The following is a 19,393-nucleotide window of genomic DNA, read 5'->3' as shown; positions in this document are numbered from 1 at the left end:
CTATCTTATTCATGTTATTTGAAACTTCTTGACTGAGGAGATACATAAATTGTGAGATACCCCCGGAAAGCAGCCTTCAGAGAACTGTTACGCCACAAAGAGGAAACTTAAAGCCCTTCACTTTCTGAATCAAATTACAAACGAGGAAAGAAATAAAAAGCACGAAGGCTTGTGAACTGCTCCAGGCACTGATTGACGTGTTAAGAGAAAACGATCATCTTTTTAAAGTCAGTAACAAATGTTATAAAAAGCGAGCAAAATTAATATAGAAAGGCACTCTTACTGATACGTGCGCGAAAGCGGGGTTAAAGTAGATCTTAGTATTGGACCAAACTAAGATAAGAGCAAATGTTGAAAAGCCCGAGTAGATTCAACCAGTGGAATGTCAATTGACTGAATCACGACTGTAATCCAAACCCAATTTCAGCTTTTCATAATCTCCACGGAACGAGAGGCTCAAAGAAAAGGGAGGCTAAATCTGGGAGGTTAATCTCTTCTAAGATTGCTGAATCAATCGATCGAATTCGGGTCGCCAATTACGTAAAATATCTCATAACTTAGATTTTATATCACAGAAACAAGAAGCAAAACTCACTAGTATTAACATATAGCTCTGATTATAATACAAAGGGAAAACGGGCACTTACCATCTGTGCGTAAGTGATCTGCTGTGGTTGATTCGGGAAGTTAAAGCGTCGTTCACCGCCCTGACCTATCGTTGGGCTCTTTTTAGGAGACGTAGGTGTCATGTTATTGGGCGACGGCATGCCAGGGTGAGTTGGCGATGCATGGTACATGTTGCTGATTTGGCTGTAATGGTACTGCGCTTCATTTTGTGGCGATGCGGCTTGGTAGAAATTGCTTTGATCTGCCGATCGCGATGTTTGAGGCGGAATGGCTTGGTTGTTGTTTAAAAACTGTAGCTAAAATGGAAAAAATGCTTTGAGTTTGCGAATAATTCAAAAGTTAAAATAGAGAGAAACCCCATTGATTCAAAGCATTGAATGTTGAATTTTGCCGACCTGGGTGTGGATAAGAGCTTAAATATGGCGGTTGGCCCTTGGCAAACCCCTAAAAACTAGTAAGAAGGACGTTGGCGATAACCTATTCATCGAAAGGTTTCAAAAATTGTTGCGGGCAGTAGATTTAAAAAATTCAAGCCCCCATCCCCACCGATTGCCCCATGGTTTGTATACCGCTTTGCAATCTGGAAAATATCTACCATAGGTTTATGGAAGTAGATGAAATTTTTAATCAGTTTATCGATAACTGATTTTAGCTAAATCCTCTGTGAACGAAAATTAGCAGAGACATTAGAACCTTAACTAAACAAGACTTCAGAGACAAATTCTACCGGCAATGAACAGAAGTAGTTTTCAGAGCCTAAAAATAACCTTCGTAATGGGAGTTTATCCATACGGCAAGAGGTGGAAAATACTTTTATGTCCCTTATTTATTGCTTGAGTTTTGAAGTATCCATGCATACGAGCAATTTAACTAATCTCAAATGCGCAAGGAAGGGAAACTAGCCTGGGCTTGCACAAAATGCCTTTGTCTTTCCCGTTGTATGGCTTATACGCGGCAACATAGAGCACGAAGGTTACAAACTCCAGCTCATCGACGTTTACAAAGATATCATCTAAGTAAACTACCTTGTATGTGTTTTCGACGAACGTGCAAGATCCTATAGCAAACTGTTTAGAGAGCACGCTTCAACTGAACTGACTTTGAATTATAAGAAAATGTTTAACTAATTTACAAGCAATCTAAAGGCAACGGTTAGCAAATGTTCAAGGTGTCGGATTGAATCTAAAGACTTAACATGGTATAGTGTATAAAAATGACGGCAATCTCATTAAAAAGGCGAAGGTTGCAAATTTTCCGACAAAAAGACCGACCTATTACACTAAAAGAGAGCAAAAAGTATTACTTCCGGACGCCTTCTTTAGCAACATCTCCATGGATAATTAAGAGTGCAAACCAGCGGCTCTGATACAGCACAATATTCTTGAAAATTACAGCAAAACTAACAATTCAGAATGTTAATATCAAGATAAAGCAAAGACATGGGCGCTAGCTAAAAATAATTCAATTCCGGCAAAAATCTGGGGACATTCCAAAAGGCGTTCACCATTTTACCCATTCTTTCTTTCCATCTCTCCCTCTTCTACCTGACCCCTCTTATTCTTTCAGCCAGTTCCTCTCTCCACCTGCCCACTAATCTCATCATCAGCTGTACCCCTCTCAACAAAAACCCCTCTTCAACTGTTCCCTGTCTCCCATCCCATTTTCTACCGTCCTTCATTTCTACGCAAAAAACAGTTGTTTTATAAAATGAAGAAAGCTTATTGAATCCTGCCAGATATTTAGCAGTGTCTGTAATCTCTTTTAAGGCAAAAAATTCCAAAAAACATTTTCACAGAAAGTCAAGCACTGCTGTATTTTCGCTGTGGGAAACTCCAGGGCAGCAGAGCAAAGATTTTGATAAGCAATTACTAAGCATCCAATTGCATAATAAAATAAAACAACTGCTTGCGTAATATTTTTTGTCTTAAAAATATAAGATCAGGAGAACAATATATGGGCCAGAGATCAGCTTCACCTGGTCTTCTAAGCAATAGAGAATTTTTAGATTGTCACAATTCTCTGTAGTTCAAGGCGTTGGAGACAAAAACTTACTTAGACACAGAGAGTAAGCTAATCAAAAGATTGGAAAACGGAGCTTCTTACTATCTAAAATGTCAATAAAATAACAACTCTTTTTTCTAAAGGGTAAGGATGAATTGGTCCCTCCCCCATATGGACCTTGTTTGATTAATGTTCCACACTTAATTAGTCTTTGGTTGGACACAAAAAACAGTCTTTCAGTTTTATATCATATCAAATATCCAGTTTTTCCATGTGCACGAGTTTGGAAAATGGACGATCCAATATAGGCTAAGCGTATAACAACAATGATGATATCGAATCGATGCTAGCTAACAGACATACATCAAGCGTCGCTGTTGAGAGGTCACCATAAATAAACCCAATATTACATGATGTATAAAACAATAAATGAAATAACTATTAAAACTCTCACGTTATACCAAGGAGTCCTCTATTGATTGAAAAGAACTTGTTCTAGATATGAAAAAGTACTATCTGTACACTGTTACCTTGACACGTAATGCAAAACTCCTAAACCTCTTTACAGCAAGACTGGAATTTCTAAAATATTGTCTCACATTCCAAGCACATTCATTTGCTATCCTTACACAGCGGCTGAGCATGCAGCAGCCTGAACATGAAAATCTAGTGTCAAAGAGATCATTTTAAATCTGTGGTTTTCCGTCAATGTCGCGTTCCCTGCAACCTGGGTATTAAGGGATGCAAAAACATATGTATCTGCGATATAACAAGAGAAAAATTCACCACACTCGAGACATTGTTGGCACTTCTGCCTTCTACAAGTTATTAAAAACAAGTCAAAAAGGCTCTTGCATATGTGCAGAAGCGAATTCGACATCAATAATGGGTGGTGACTGAAGACAATTTTATGTGTTTCAGCATGCCTGAACGTGATTCGGAATAGGATATAAAGTTAGCTCCATTTAGGGCATTTTCTTCTCTGTGTAGCTTCATATGAAGAGAGAGTGTGTTGCTGAAGCAGGAATGGCTTTTTAATGGATTTTGAGAAAGAGCCAAGATGAAATCATGAGGCGTTTCAACAGACGGAACAACCGATTCAATGTCCAGCGTGTAAGTGTCATTTTCAAAAAGCCTCTTTTCCAATATTGTCAACGTGATTTCTTGCAGTCACGAGACCAATCGATAGAATGATCGTTTATGGGGTTTCCTAGACTTGTTTGAAACAAAATATCTTTTATGTTTAGAGCTTTTCCCTATCAGATTTCATTTAATAGAAAAAACTATGAACCAAATAACGGCCTTTTAATCACAGATTATGTAATCTGACGTTGCTTTTATACCAGACAAACACTCTACAAAATTCAAGTTAAAAACTTCGTCAACTTGAGCAGTTATTTTCTCTGTTGGCATAACTCATACACAGGAAGTATCAAAGAAACATCGAACTGGTCTTTCTATTTCTTAACTTTTTTTAGATTCAGGGAGGAAACATTTGCTCAGTGGCAGTCCTGAGAAACCCACCTTTGATACAGTCGAACCTGACCATAACAAACTCTTGAATGCGGGCGCTGGGTCACTTCCCGCTATTTTTAAAACGAGATTTTAAAGGCGGAAAGTGAGAAAATTATCTTTGTTATGAAAGTATCATCTGGTAGAAAACTGAGCCATTTCCATTTCGCCAGCAATTAAAATTTTTAATAAATCAATTCACAGAAAATTACGACAATACCTATATTGATAATTCTAGAATAAAAACACAGCGTTTTGGTTTTTGGGATTGAAGAAATGCAGAAAATTCCACAGACAGGCAATGAATAGAATCTGATACTGAAAGGCAAGAAAAAAATTTTCCAGACTTACCATCTCAATGTGTGAGCAAACAGTTTCCAATACTTTAAATTCAGACTCGCTCAATTACTCAATTATTTTAATAAAAAAAGCCTTGTTCGATAATAATAACCTTGATATGGGTGAATATCCACAAATAGCCAAAAGGATAAAGAGGACATCCCAAGACCAGCATCCTCTCCTTTGAAGTCACGTGAAATATTTTGAAGACAAAAAACAGTTCACAACGGACTTCCTTCTTCCTTCCATACCTTCAGTTGGAGAGCAGTTGGCTTTGCTGAAGGAAACAAATTACTGAAAGCGAAGCAGTGCTTGCCCTTTTAAAAAATCTGTGATTGGTAATGGGGACATTTATAGGAACGTTTTGAATTTCGCTTTATGATATAACAGAACCAATGAATGAGCCAAAACTGAACTGTACTAAACAAGAACTCAAGGTTTTCAATCTTTTCTAATTTTGAATAAAGCAAAAACAGAGAGGGATATCTGATATTAAAATGACTGAAGAAACAGCAAAACTTTATATTTTTAAGATAACAAAACCAGCCATTTCTTGACGCCTCTGGGGTACATTTTCCAGTTCAAGGTGTAGCAGACAGGAATAAGGTACACGAGAAATGCACATCACACACTGCTGCTTCATGTGAGCAAATTTTTCGATAAAAGCGATCGGGCCGGAACGCTTGTCGTGTTTATGCTGATTCAAAGCGATTAAATGAGCCAGACAGCAAACAGCAAATAAAGTTTTCAAAATAAACATCGAGATGAGAAGGGACGATAAAAAATCGAGTAGAGTTCACACCCCCTTGATATGCGAGTGGCTTATCAATGACGGCATCTTTTTTATCTGTGACGTTTAGCAGAACATCTTGGCACAAAAAATTTTCTGCTTATTTTATGTCATTTCTACAGAAATTACTCGCAGATAACTCCATTCATTTTACTTGCTGAGTCAATGCATGCATGAAAATATGAACTAACTAAGACATGTAAGTCCAAATCAACAAGAACCAACAAGATTAAATGACACAAGACCACTTCTCTTTCATTCAACACAAAGAGTAGGGGAGGTTAGGGAATCCTTTTATGTAAAAACCGTTTATGACCACCTTAATAAGTTTTGCTTAACTCGAAACATTGTATGGTTCTGTAATTAAGTAGCAAATTTCCTGGTTTCTTTTTTAACAGTATAAAAGCTCTATTCTTCATATGAGGCAACATGCCCCTTCCAAATCGCTCCCTTTCTATCATACATCCCCTAAACATGAAAGGCTTTCAACACCTTTTTGAGGCTCTGATGGACTTCATCTTAAACAGAAAAGTGTGCCCGCCTTTCCGGCTGCCCTTGCCGATTACTCTAAATTAACATGATAATTTATGCAAAATTGCATGAACGGTATAACCCTTATAGTACGTTAAATAGGGCAAAACATTAGGTCCCCCAAAAACATTAGGTCCCCTGTGACGCAACGATGCATGATAGGTGGTGCATCTGCATTTTATTTCCGTACAAACACGATCAGCTGAAGTCATATCTTTTAATCTGTTAGTACTCCTTTATAACATTAGTGGTGGAAAACTCCTCTTTGATAAGACTTAATAACAACCAACACCCGAGTACAAATGATTAGAAAGAGCAAGCATTTCTGAAAGATTTTCAACTTAATCAAACAACGGAATAAAGGCGTGAAAAGAACCTGGTTATTGCTAAGAAAAAGGCTGACATTCTGCACATGCTCACTGTCCAATAACGCAAACAACACAGAGCCCCTCAGTCATACACCTTTGTCGCTAGACTTTATCAAAATCGCATCTTCCTTCCAAGGCTTTATTAATTTGCACTGGCAGTCTTACGCAGAGCAAAGTCCACTGAACTGAAAAGTCTTGTGACCAGGCGACTACTCCGCGGTCTACAAGGCAACCGCGTCACCGCCCGCGCGAGCTATTTGTTTTAACATGGAACCTGACCGACTGTGCCCCTAGAAATTCACCTACGAGTAAAAAAGGTTGCAGACTTTCGTAGAGTTCCGTTTCAAATGAACCTTAGTAATGCCAAAAAGCGACAAACTTCATCATTTCGGTTCTGTTTTTAACTTTTTTAGGGTAACCATCCATGTTATTTCCAAAGAATTACAAGCCTAGACAGGCGTTCAAAATCATGGGCCACCACGGGTACGTGCCCCTATTAAAAGGTAGAGTAAAGGAAATTTCTAAATGTTAGAAACCCAAGCCCCTCTGTTCAAATAAAAATTAAAAGGGTACGCCTTGGCAACACGGTACAGTCTTAAAACAGCAAAATAGAAATCCCCAATCCAATATTTCGAATTTTGGCCCAGGATAAGTGCCCTCTATAGCATGCGCTTACCTACAATTGGGCCGTCAACAGAGGTTACATTTAAGCACCAAACGTAAGAATGAGTTATGGAAGCAGCCTACAATCATTTATATATAAAAAAATTTTCAACTATATAAATCTGCACTAATAAAACAGTTAGCCACGTGGGAGGGTCTCGAAAAATGTTTACAAATGTGTAATAATAAAAAAAGCATAAGTCTAATAAAAAGCAGGAAGTCTTGCGAATGGAGCATGGGTATCAACAACATAACGCAAGTAAAAGCTTTGCATCATATCCCACGCAGCAACCACCGGACACAAGGTATACCGAAGGATAACTATATGAAGGATTGCATTGTAAATGAAAGAAGAAAATTCATTGATAGGGCCTGCCCAGACAACAAATTGAGGTTCGCCGCATCATTCAATATTTATCAACTTAACTCAAAATGAGTGTTAACAACCGTTATGAAAACTACCATTTAAGGGGGCGAGCAAGACTCCACGTTGGGCCCCTTGCAGATTTGAGCAACACTAATAACTACATCGCATGGGGAATATTGTCGCTAGATAATTCCCCATTCGAAAATTACGTTGATCCACGTGCCAGGCCTCTCTTTCACTGCACAGAGACAGTTATCTCCGCAACTCATTAGACATGCGTTACTGGCATCAGAAAGTATTCTATCTTATAATAATTCTATAAATCAGTGGTGGGCATCTTCCCAACTTGATAAATTGATAAACGGCACTCACTTGCAAACTGAGCAAAGAATCATCGCAAGAAACAAGGGCGAACTAGCGCGATAAAAGCTGTTGCCATAGCCATTTAAACCCAACACCAAAGTCAATGGTGTAAGAAATATGGTAGTGTGACAATGATTCCCTTTAAAAGTTAAAGTGTATATTTATTATATAATTAGACTATAAAATTTAGTCGTTTCATGGATTAAGACGATATTTCGTAACAGCAAATCGGTGTTTTTTTGACGATAAAGCAAGATAAACCAATTCAAGTTTAATTTAGACAAGAGCAGTAGATGAATGCCCGTTTTCATCAATTCATTTAGTTTATTAAAACATATAGACAGAACAGTGCTAAATCTGTTTATTTTACAAACAGCACGCAAATTTGCAGGGATACATGTCGAATATTTACATTCCTCTTGTTTTATGAAGTACCCTTCGCATCAAATTTTCGCCCCGATCCAACCGGAAATCTATTTGTTGCAGTCTGAATGAAAGCTGACTAACACAAGAAATAGTTTTCGCACGTTGAATTCTGAATTTTAGTGCCAACTTGAAGGCGAACGCACTTGATACATGCATGATTGACAGATTCGAAAAAGTTGAAGAAGCCGAATAACACGACATTAGTGTCGATCCGGGTATTCTGCACTCGCAATGTAACTTAAAAACAGTAATTTAGTTACCATTTTGTTCAAAATGTTCATAAATGACAAAGCTAACGATATTTTACACAATGAAGCGTGCAACCACGATGATCTATGCATACAGCGAAGACAGTGTTTTCGATTACAGAACCACAATTGTTTGCGTCCACGTTTTTTCGTCTGTGAAAATCGAGATTATATTTACCTGCAAGTCGAGGTCCTCTGTAGGAAAATCATCGATTCCAAACATTGAAAAAAGTCTAGCTTTCAACATGACGGTGCTAAGCTGTTCCAGGCAATAATACGTCGTAAATCGCTCTACGGTTTGTTTTTGACTATATAAAGGCCAGCGCCGCACAAAAGAGGCTATTGTTCAAGCCTCGAGACGACGATAAGGTTAACCAGGGGGTAACGGTAGTGAATATAACCTCTGTATGTGCAAAACCACTTTAACATTGATCTCAGAGCAAAAAGGCAAATGCGGTTTTCGACTCGACATGACACCGTCTAGCTAGTAAAAGCCTTATACCCGAGGCAAATCAATGCTGAAAACATAATATTTACTTGTATGCTATAATTAAATCTTTCGGAAACGTTCTTCGTTGTGTTATCAAAAAACTTAGCGTTAAGTGTTAAGGCTAAGTGTCATTGACATTATAAGTTTAGAATTCATCTGGTTGAGAATGACTAGATCTGTAGGTGCATTGAAAAAATTAACTCAATTCCAATTTAAAGTGGAAGGCAAAAATGAGAACCTTGGAATTAACGGCGAGAGCCAATGCAGTACTTAAAACGGTGCACATTTCTTTCTTTAAGAATAAATCTTATAAGAATATTTGGCCCAAAGTTGATGAAATTTATGAATAAATTTAGTATAATAGCTAGAATAAAGAAAACAGTGTTTTCAGTGACTTCAACACAACAATTAATGAGACAAAGTGATAGTATATTTTATTTCCAAAAATTGTTTCATGATTAAGAGAGCAAACTTACTACATTTTTAGGGCCTTTTTCAGCATACTAACTAGAGGGGGGGGGGGGCAATTCCTCCGGCAGCTCCAGTGACTTTCCATTGTTTTAATCAATAGGTTTCTGTCCTCCTCTTAGGATAAAGAAAGGTTTGTCCCCAAAGAAAGTGGGGGGGGGGGGGGGGTAACTTCCGCATTAAATGTTATGGGATGTGCCAATTTTTAAGGTACCGATTGTCATGAAGAAAATTTTAGGGTATCGATTTTGGTAAAACCAAACATGGTCAGATTTTTAGCATGTTCTTAAATTTTAGGGTATCATTTTTAAAAGAAATATAACTGTTTTCATTTATTTGACTGAGTTGCTGGGTTTTTGCAAATTTAAATTTAAGGGTATGCATTTTATGGTATATCTAAATTTTGATCTAAGGTTTTTGGAAAATTTATAAATCTTAGGGTATGTTTTCAAATTTCAAAATGGGACATCCCCGTCCTCTGCTATTGAAGTTACCCCGCCCCGGGCCCTTGAAAAAGGCCATGAACATTTTCCCATCTTGCTCTGACGAAATCTATATGTTCTGTCGCTTAAGAATGATTTAAGTATAATTTCAGGCTTAGAATCCCAAAATCTTAGAATTGCGAGTCTCAGCAAAAGTCAATTTTTTCTTATTTGAAAAATGTGTGTATTGGATTCAGTATTGTCGAGCGGACAAGAGAAGGATAGCCCAAAACAGCTCACGCCCAATTTTTGGTCATTGGAAGTCTACAGAAATAAGAAATGATTTGTCCCTCGCAAAAACCGATTTATTAAAATGCCAGAAAAGAATTAATTGGCAATTCAAGGCCAAACAAAAATTTTTTGCCAAACAAACTAACACCCCTCCCAATCAAGGCATTCGGCATTTCTGTGAGGGTTGTAGTTTTTTCTTAATAACTACGTATCAAAATGAGTCAGAAATGTCCCTGCAACACGTCCAAATGACAATAAAAAACAGGTTCCGTCATAAATCAAAATCCGTCTCATGTTTCGTGTTAGCGTTTTTTCATACAGTAAAACGGTTTGGCGACCAGGCGCAAATAGTTTCTCCAAACAAATGAACTTCGGTCGTCTTTTAAGGATATAGTCCTACCTTAACACCAATAATAACAATGCGGAAACAATAAAACGCTTACTGGAGGACTTTTTACAAACACATTATTTGCAAAAGGAACCTTCAGCACTTTGCATTATTGAAATAAAACAAGACCAACGTTCCTCAACATTGTTAAAGAAGGACTGCTACAAGGAAAAGCCGCAATAAGTACATATAATCATAAAATGAAAAAAAAATTATAAGGCATAACAGAGACATGCTGCAAGGGGTCTGCATTGCACAATATGCCGGACACCTTACCGGAAATTTTCTTGCTTGGACTTCGGGGGGCCTTTTGCATATTTATTTTGATACGTATTAAAAGCGTATCTGTTAACAGTTGGTTTAGACAGATAAAAACATAGCAGCTGATCAAAGCCGACGCATAACCTGAAATGTCCATAAGCCGTTGTTACATCACAAATTATTTGTAAAACTAAATTAAAACATCCGTCCAATCCTTGATTTAATCCTTCTTAAAACTTCTTGATAGATTTAAACCAAATGATCAACTTATTTTATCAGGCGAGGTAAGTTTTGCAACATATTCATACCAATTTTTTTATTAAGATTTTTATTTATAGGAAAATGATTCCGAGATGGTTATGCCCGAGCATGGTAACAGTTATGGAAATGAAGATAAGTTGGTAGACTGTGCTGCTTATACCCATAAAGGCTGAACTCAAAGTGGAAAGGTAATATTTCCCTCGAGTTTAAACGGTTCAATTTATGCTAGAATGAACGTCTGTTTTAAATCTTTATATATTTAATAAGTCAGGTCAAAGCCTTTCTCAAAGGTGGGTGGTTCTTAGGACCAGCTTTAGGACCATTAATAACAGTACAGTAATAGGGCAAACTCTAATCTTAAAGATCACTGACGTTTAAAAAAAAGTCTACAAGTGATGGACAAGCCAGCCAAAAGAACCTTGTGAAACTTCTGCTTTTCAAAGCAGCCAATGGTTTCCTATTAATAGCTTCGAATGCCATACCAAATTTTGCTCATCTTGTTAGCGACTTTTCATTCGGGTCAGTGTGTTTTAGTTCGTTAATAGTTTTGTATTTTTTCTATTAACGACTTTGGTATTCAAAGGATACGATATTTCCACCAAAGCAATAAGATTTCTGGGGATTGTCTAATAAGAAATAATATTTTCACCATAGATGTTCGATATTTACATAAAGTGATTTCCCTCTCGCAATTATTTTTCGAACTGTTCGTTCATCGTTAAAATCGATCATTTTTCCAAACCAAACAAAGCCAAAATCAAGCCACTTATTTTTCATATATAATATATAGCATGTTCATCGTTTTGCAATTCTCTTGTTATCGAAAGTGGAACACTTTATCTGAATTTGCACCATTACACGTTGTAATCATGTAAAACTTTTGGTTCATTTTCATTTAAAATATTCCACCAACTACTGCACAGAGTCAGGAAAACATTACGGTCGCACGGCCACTGACCGGGGAAAGGTCCACGAAAAACAATAGAAGCTCCAATGACACACCCAAGCCACGCCCACTTTCTACTGTTTTCTGAGGAACGTTTGCTTTCTGGGATGTTTTGTCTGGAGGAAGGTTAACAACCTTTCTGGACTCTGCTACTGCACTGCCCTAGCATAAACATTGTCTGGAGATATTTTGTTATCTTGCAATGCTCTTGTCCTTGTAGAACAGAGCAACAATGGCAAATCATTAAGAGGATCAGCAATGACTTACCGGGCTTCCGCTATACTCTGGATCTTGAGAATTGACGATGCTCGGGCTCTCTAAAAAGGAAATTGGACGAAAATTTATTACACACGATTTCTGATGTTAAGTACACTTTTTTATAATTATACACTTAATGAGAACACCTAGGCTTGATTTGCCGTAAAATAAGAAAAATGTAAGAACATCCCTGTCTTAGATAAAATTTCAAAAGAAAAACAACGTGTTTTTGAAACATTTTATAAATTAACAAAACAGAACAGATTTTATCAGCGAATGAACCGTGCTTCTGGAAATATTATGCTAAGTGGTCTTAGTAAAAACAACATCAAGAATACCCGAGGTTCAGATTATTAATCAAAGAAGAACATTGGCCCGTGGCAAAATTTGCGTTTGAGATTGTTAGATTATTTCAAGTATCTGTTAAAGAAAATCGACGATTGATAAGCTACGAGTTTCTAGAAGTAGTAGTTCCCTGCAGGTGGTGAACATTTATCATATTTGATAAGACAATTATTGGAAATTACTTGTGAGCTCTATATTCGGATAACTAGAACCCCCGATACCTCGAAAATTCGCTTAGCCAAACTAATATAGCCTTCTCCTTGCCAAACCCCCCCCTCCCTCCCCCTTTCGACAACGTGAAAAATCGCAATCTCTTGGTCCTATGGAGGTTGGAGTTTTTAATCAAAGGTTTATTGCATATGCTAACGGAATCATATATGGTTGTCTGAATTTATTGTGGCCCATTTGGGTAACAACAACAAAATGTAACAACAACAAGCGAAAATTCGTGTGTTATCTTTCCCAAGGGCAAAGAGCCCAAATTAATATGATGCAGAAACTGGCAATATCAAAATAATGAGAAGAGAATCAATATGGTGAAAACTACTATGAACTGCAAAACAACATTAATGTAATTTTGGCGAAAAAGGGTCATAAAAGTTTTGGAAACAAGACAACAAAGGCCAATCGTTTATTAATGATCTTCTTTGGTAAACCAAAATTTGAGGTTTTACAGAGCTGAAATTGGATTAAAAACTATAAAAACATTTTTCAATAGACCAATGATTGACAGCATTAACAAGTGGATTGGAAGCTAATAAATACGTTTTCTGTTATGAATAAATGACAATCTAGTATATTCCCAGCATGGTTATTTTAAAATGGGACTTTTAAAGACTGTAAACGACCGACGGCATCCAAACCTGATCAAAATGATCTCAAAGACTGCATCACCAGCCTTATGATGATCAAATCCGTTTAAAAGCTTCCGGTTGGCAGGAAAAGTCGAATGACATGCATGATCGATGGAATTTTCAAATTTTAAGAAGATTATCTGCTCTTCTTACCGCTGACTAAAATACCTTGTTAATTCGCCAAATTTTCGAACCATTTCATAAACTAGGTTTAAAAATTATCCCATGCAAGATAAAGTTTAAGGCACTACGTCCCGAAGCATTTCGCTGGCCATTTAAAGTTCCCATTGGTTGGACTACACAATAGACCTATTGTTAGGTATCCAATCGGCAATGAAAGGCTAATATTCAATGTTTTCTCGCTGCATATCATATTGTTAACTCTGCACGGTTGACTGACGGGACATAGTGCTTACAAGCAAGGATATATAACTCACAAGACAAACAATTCTAGGGAAGGAATACTTTGCTTTCTGCTATTAACTTGACAAGTGTTCCCTAAAGAACAACACGAATTTCTGCTATATTTTATTTGAAAATAGTCTTAAAACATCGCTGGCTATCATTGAAATAAAATGAAAAATATGATTTCGCAAAATTATCATTTTGTGTATGATCCTAATTATTATCTAATCGTTATCTCTTTACATAATTATTATCTGATCGATAATACATGACCAAATGATAATTTAATTTGGAATTTCTTTATTGAAACATAACAAATAACGGCTTGACAGTCACTGGATTTTGTGTTGCTTTTGAACATATTACATCTTAGTTTTTATAAGTTAGCTTTTTAGTCCAACAACCATGCTGTTTCTGCGAAATCCCGTTAAACCTTTTCAAGCAGTGGTAAGATTATACAATTTTCGCATTTTCATTTAGAGCACTATTTAAATGCATGAAAAGTGGAATTTTTGCAAATCAAAAAGTTAGTTATTACGAAAAATAAAAAAAATATACTTACCACTGGGTTGAGACAATAAATGCTGAAAAAATGTGGCTGATTCTGGCATTCTAGAGAATGAAAAAAAAACATTGGTTATGTAGAAGGAAAACGTGTGAAAATCACTCGAAGACACTTAATAGATATTATAGGAAAGGAAAATATTGATACAGGAAACAAAAGGATAAAAAGATTTAGAGAAGAAGAAGAAAAATAAGAGCGAATTTACATAGTGCAGGCGACATTTTTCCAAACACTCCATTTTACTGTCTTTTAGAGTTTCTAAAGATGAGCCTACTATTATATAAATAAATATAAATAAATAAATTTTTATATAAATTAATAAATTTTTATATAAATAAATACATTTTTATATAAATAAATAAATAAATAAATATTATATAAATAAATTTTTGAGACCACTGACAACACAAACTAAATAACCTTACCTTAGGGTTCATTTCAATGCAAATACTATATGTATAAGTGTCTTCAATACTATAATATCACACTTCGATTAAAGACAAGCCAATGATATCCTAAACTATGAACAGACTTTTAAAAATATTTTAACAGTTTCTGGCTGTTCATAGATCCTAAAGTGAAACTTCTAATAAGATAACCAATTAAACAATGACTGTTCCATTAAAAATCATTTATAAAATTATTAAGTATAAAATTATTTGTGAATAAACCACTCTCTCCCCTTATTCTGCACCGTGTAAAAATTTTTCCTAATTTACTTTTTCTATAGTCGAACATCATTTCATTCAAGAACCTTCAGGAAACTCAATTGCCAAACTCCAGTTAAAAAGAACAGGATAAGGAGTCTGATTTTTGTAGTAGCTCTCTAGCTGCCTGGAGGCATTCACACGATCTTACTTCGTCAATCTAACTTAAATGAGATCTTCAATGGGTTCAGTGCCGCCACCAGCAATTTGGCTCAAGGGGGGGGGGGGGGCGGGGGGGCTCTGGTCCAATTTTCTAAAAAAATAGGAGAGCCATCATTTATTTGCCAAAAGGTCTGAAAATTTGCCAACGAAGCATCCCTACATGGCAAAAAACTCCTGCAAGAAACCGCTTCTGCAAAAGATTCTGCCCATTCCCAACTACTCCTGCTCAAATACAAGTTTAATTGTCTTCTAAAAAGGTTGCTTTTGTCATGAAAAAAGCAAGCAATTGACAACGGCAGGGAAAAGTGACGGGATGGTAGTCATTTTTTAAAAGCAAGACTTAACTGAGACTTAACAATTTTTTCCAACTGGGAAAAAATATAAGGCAGAAATTGCAGGATCTTGAAAATTTCTCCCATATAACAGTTCCGTTTCGGTAAACACATAGGAAGCCACAATACAAACCACTTTAGGGTGTGATCAGGTTTAAAATTGGATTATTTTGGATTTAAACTTAACTCTGACCGATATTAAAAATAGATAGGTCATTAACACTTCTTTAATAGGCTTTGGACACAATAGATATGAAGACGATTCATGATGATGTGAAAATGTTCTTCAAAGCAGAGCAAAAACCAGGCACTCACAAAAGAGAACTTGTCTAAATGGAAAAAACCAAGAAGTATATGGCATTAGTTTTCTCATAACTTGGAAAACTTTAAAATGAGCTTTAGTTTCTTCAAATACATTCACTAAGTGTCTGTATCAGCATGTAAAGTTGCATTCAACGTGTTACCAAATATACATTAATGAATTTATATTTATACGATTAACAGTAATTATTAATGTAGTTACGATAAAAATGCTGAAAATCATCACTGACTGATATCATAAATCTTTAAATCCTAAAAGAACCTAAACCTAAATCATAAAAGATGCCTAAATCAATAATGGTAAAATCAATTATCCTACAATCACCAATAACTTATAAATTCACATTATAACAATATATCCATACGAAAACCATCGATAACTGTAATAAAGGATGAGCCAATGTTTTTTATCACGGGTGAATCAATAATCCCACTATCACCAATCACTCACAATCGATATTACCAAAATCATCAATAACTGCAACAAACCATAAATCAATTTTCATCGATCACCAATCACGAGTTAATCAATAATCCTACGATTACAAATCACTAATACCTATATATTAAAACAATCGTCGATAATATTATTAAAGGATAAAACAATGTTGCTATGATCACTAATCACAGTAAGTGTAGTCATCGAAGATAAATTAAACCCTATACTTGTATGATAGCTTGTCATTTGTTAATTCTATACGAAAAGTCTATACAGTATTACGCAACTTCCGGATTTCCAAGAATTGTTTCTTTAAAGTCCAAAATTTGCGACCCTACGCCTTCTGCCTTATATCGCAGTGTCAATAATAGGTAACAAGGTTTCTTAGAAATCAAGATTGTGTCGGTAGGAAACAATGAGAAAGGAATACCAAAAATATGCAAATATTGCAAAATGCTAGTAAATTTCCAGTTGCAATGACATGTCATCACAAAACTGCTGAAAAAACGAATTGTTTGTAAACGAAATCAAATTAGAAGAAAGTTGCTTCTATGATCAAGACTTTCCTGCAAATAATCGACAACTAAGATCTGCGAAGGACAAAATACTAAAAAAAGTGCGAAGGATAAAACACTCTGACTACAGAAAAAATACCAACCACGAAATCTAGACAAAAATCTGGTACGAAAATGGCAAGTTATATCAATAAAACAAGAGTAGAAAATCTCGATAAAAAAAAATCTGAATTGATGTTTAGACTACCGTGGCTAGAGTGTGAGGAAAAATTATATAACCTAGAGAAAAATCCAAATCAGTTTAAGAAGGCCTACTTATACGATACTGCAAATTTGAACATGCCATAAGTAAATGTTTAAGGAAACAACCGACAAGGTGACAAGAGCCTTGAATACGGACATAGGCCTAAATATCTAAAGAGAGGATAGTGTATCCAGTATTGGATTTCTCACATTGAACAAACAGAGGCTCAGAATACAAAACGACGGTAAAGATGACAGCAGTTGGTTGATATGTTTTCAAATCATAGATCACTGTATTCCTATCCAAGACAGCAGGAAACTGGCATCAACCAAACCTAATTTGAAAATGGTAGCGTAAGTTGAAACTCAACATTAGACCTTGAAAATTATACTCTCACTCTACAAAGACAACTTTAAGAAAGTATACAAACGGTTTTACATAACTTTCGAGTATGCTGGACGTGGCTACTACTTCAAAAACTAATGTAAAAAGGCAACATTTCTCGTTACGATTTCCAAAATTTATGACGTCAAAAGGCAAAAAGTCCAGTTCTCAAAGTCTAAAAGGTTTGCTAAGCCAGAACTCCCCACATCGAATACAACACGTATTGGTTGTTATAGGAGTCTTTGCTTCATCAAATAAGATTCAAAGCTAATGTAAAATGTTTAACGCGTGATGAAGCTGCATCAGCTGAAATACCTAAAACTTAAATTATTCGCCATCAAAATGGCCGAAACTTAAAGAATTATATGAGAAATCTTTGTGCACCCTAATCCTGGCTGCCATGCATTAATAAATAATGACTTGACTGAACCAAAAACACTAACAGCGGGCTAAAACAGAATGGGAGATATAAATGAAGCAAAAAAATTGGAAAAATAGTCGACCTAAAGTCTTACCGAAACAAGAATGTCGAATCAAGAGGCATATCAGCCTCAAACTCTTCCTTCATGGTCGAAATTCAATAAATTACTTTGAAATCTGCCTACGCAGAAATTTTTCTGAAGGAATCCAGGAAGTAGATGGAAGTCAGCTGAGCAATGAAGCAACGGGTCAAATTTTACACAGTTCCGGGTCACCAAAGGTTTGCAAAGGGTACGCTGTTTTAAACCACGACAGGACAACGGCCTATTCTGAAGCAATAGTCTTCCGTTCCATACAATGAAGAAGCTCTTTGTTGAAGAAGATCTATAAAAGTTGCTTGAAAAAAATCGAGACAGCCTAAAACACGCAGGGTTCAAAGATTTACAAGGAAGCAGTCAAGGGGCATCCCCAAGGCAGATGACGGTACTCTGCTGAGATAGGGAATGGGGAGGTCGTAGCTAAGTAAAAAACTGAATAAAGGCGGAGGGTTAACAAAATGGGGGTCCACCTTAACGAAGTGAGAAAATATGGGTCTCGATTGCAGAGTAAAATTTAAAAGGCAGCGATAAATTGCCTGTGTTACCAAGGAAACAACAAATTAGCGCAATTGTATCATCACATTGGAGACTTCGATTTGTGTTCCGACATGGAAATCAGGCTTTAAGAATTTCCTAGAGGACCAGGAAAGCAATAAGTGGAAAGCTCTCATTTCAAGGAAGCAAGGATCATTGACAAATACAGAATGTTTATGAAAGTAAAGGAAAGCTATCTAAATGGGTAACAGATCATTTCAACAGTGCTGATGCCAGGAAAATAAGGTCACTAGAAGGACATTCATGACGTGAAAAGTGCTTTTAACCATGTTAAAAACTTTTGCAAAGATGAAATGGTTATTAATGATAGCTGCAATGTGAAGCAGACAAGCTCTTCAAGAATACCCTAAATTGTAAAAACCAATTTTTTTAAAACGTTATCTCAGGATACTGCATTGTTTTTCAAATGCAACTCAGCTCTGACATATGCTCAGGCAGTTGTCGCTGTGATTAAATAAAAAACTAGATAATGTTCAAATCAAGACAAAGTCCACGAGATGAATCCCAATACTCCGCCTACTAAAGACTAAACTTTTTCATAAGTGCACCGGGAACCGATTTTCCCAAAAATTAAGAACATGGTAAGTACTTAGCTTGTCTTATATGAAAAATTTAGAAGAAAAAACAGAACTATATTTCTGGAAATTTTTCTCAAATCAACCGTGCTGCTTATAAAGTCTTGCAAAACTGTTGTTTAGTGTTCTTACGGACGAAAGTTTATAGCAAGTAGACGTAAAAAATCAATGTTGATAAAAGAACAATATTTAGAACCTTACATCAAGCAAAAAGTAAAAACATCGAGTCATATTAAAAATTATTTCGTACTAATAAAAAATAGTGTCTCGGCAAATCTGACTGCAAAATCATTTTAAAAACTGGGAAGCATATTTTGAAAACAAGAAAATGATGACTGTTCATCTTTCTCAAATCCGGTTAATCTTAGATCTTAGATCAGATGAATCATGCTTAACTGTGGCCTTTACATTGCATAACTTTTTTGTAAGGCGTATATTGAGCGACCACCTAC

General features: G+C 36.1%; 1 protein-coding gene and 1 long non-coding RNA gene across 8 annotated transcripts in view; one reads left to right on the top strand and one right to left on the bottom strand.

Annotated features, from left to right (window-relative positions):
• LOC135695072 (cellular tumor antigen p53) overlaps positions 1-19,393 on the bottom strand; it is a 44,621-nt gene that overhangs the window by 7,640 nt on the left and 17,588 nt on the right. For 5 of the 7 annotated variants that reach the window (XM_065214025.2, XM_065214026.2, XM_065214024.2 and 2 more), the window contains 3 exons: positions 14,187-14,236; positions 12,030-12,079; positions 648-923 (listed from right to left, as the gene is read on the bottom strand). In XM_065214025.2, coding sequence (XP_065070097.1) covers positions 648-923; positions 12,030-12,079; positions 14,187-14,236 — 376 coding nt within the window. Of the gene's footprint in view, positions 1-647; positions 924-4,491; positions 8,393-8,413; positions 9,180-12,029; positions 12,080-14,186; positions 14,237-19,393 lie in introns of those variants that run through there. The other 2 variants (XM_065214027.2, XM_065214028.2) reach the window with 2 other exon arrangements.
• On the top strand, positions 923-17,620 carry LOC135695075 (uncharacterized). The gene is made up of 3 exons (XR_016143941.1): positions 923-3,741; positions 10,894-11,004; positions 11,983-17,620. It is a non-coding gene; the product is annotated as an uncharacterized LOC135695075 (long non-coding RNA).

This window comes from Rhopilema esculentum, chromosome 8 (assembly GCF_057945365.1).
Source record: "Rhopilema esculentum isolate cy_ngs chromosome 8, ASM5794536v1, whole genome shotgun sequence".
In the NCBI taxonomy this organism is placed as follows: domain Eukaryota; kingdom Metazoa; phylum Cnidaria; class Scyphozoa; order Rhizostomeae; family Rhizostomatidae; genus Rhopilema; species Rhopilema esculentum.
This window is presented reverse-complemented; position numbering and strand designations above follow the sequence as displayed.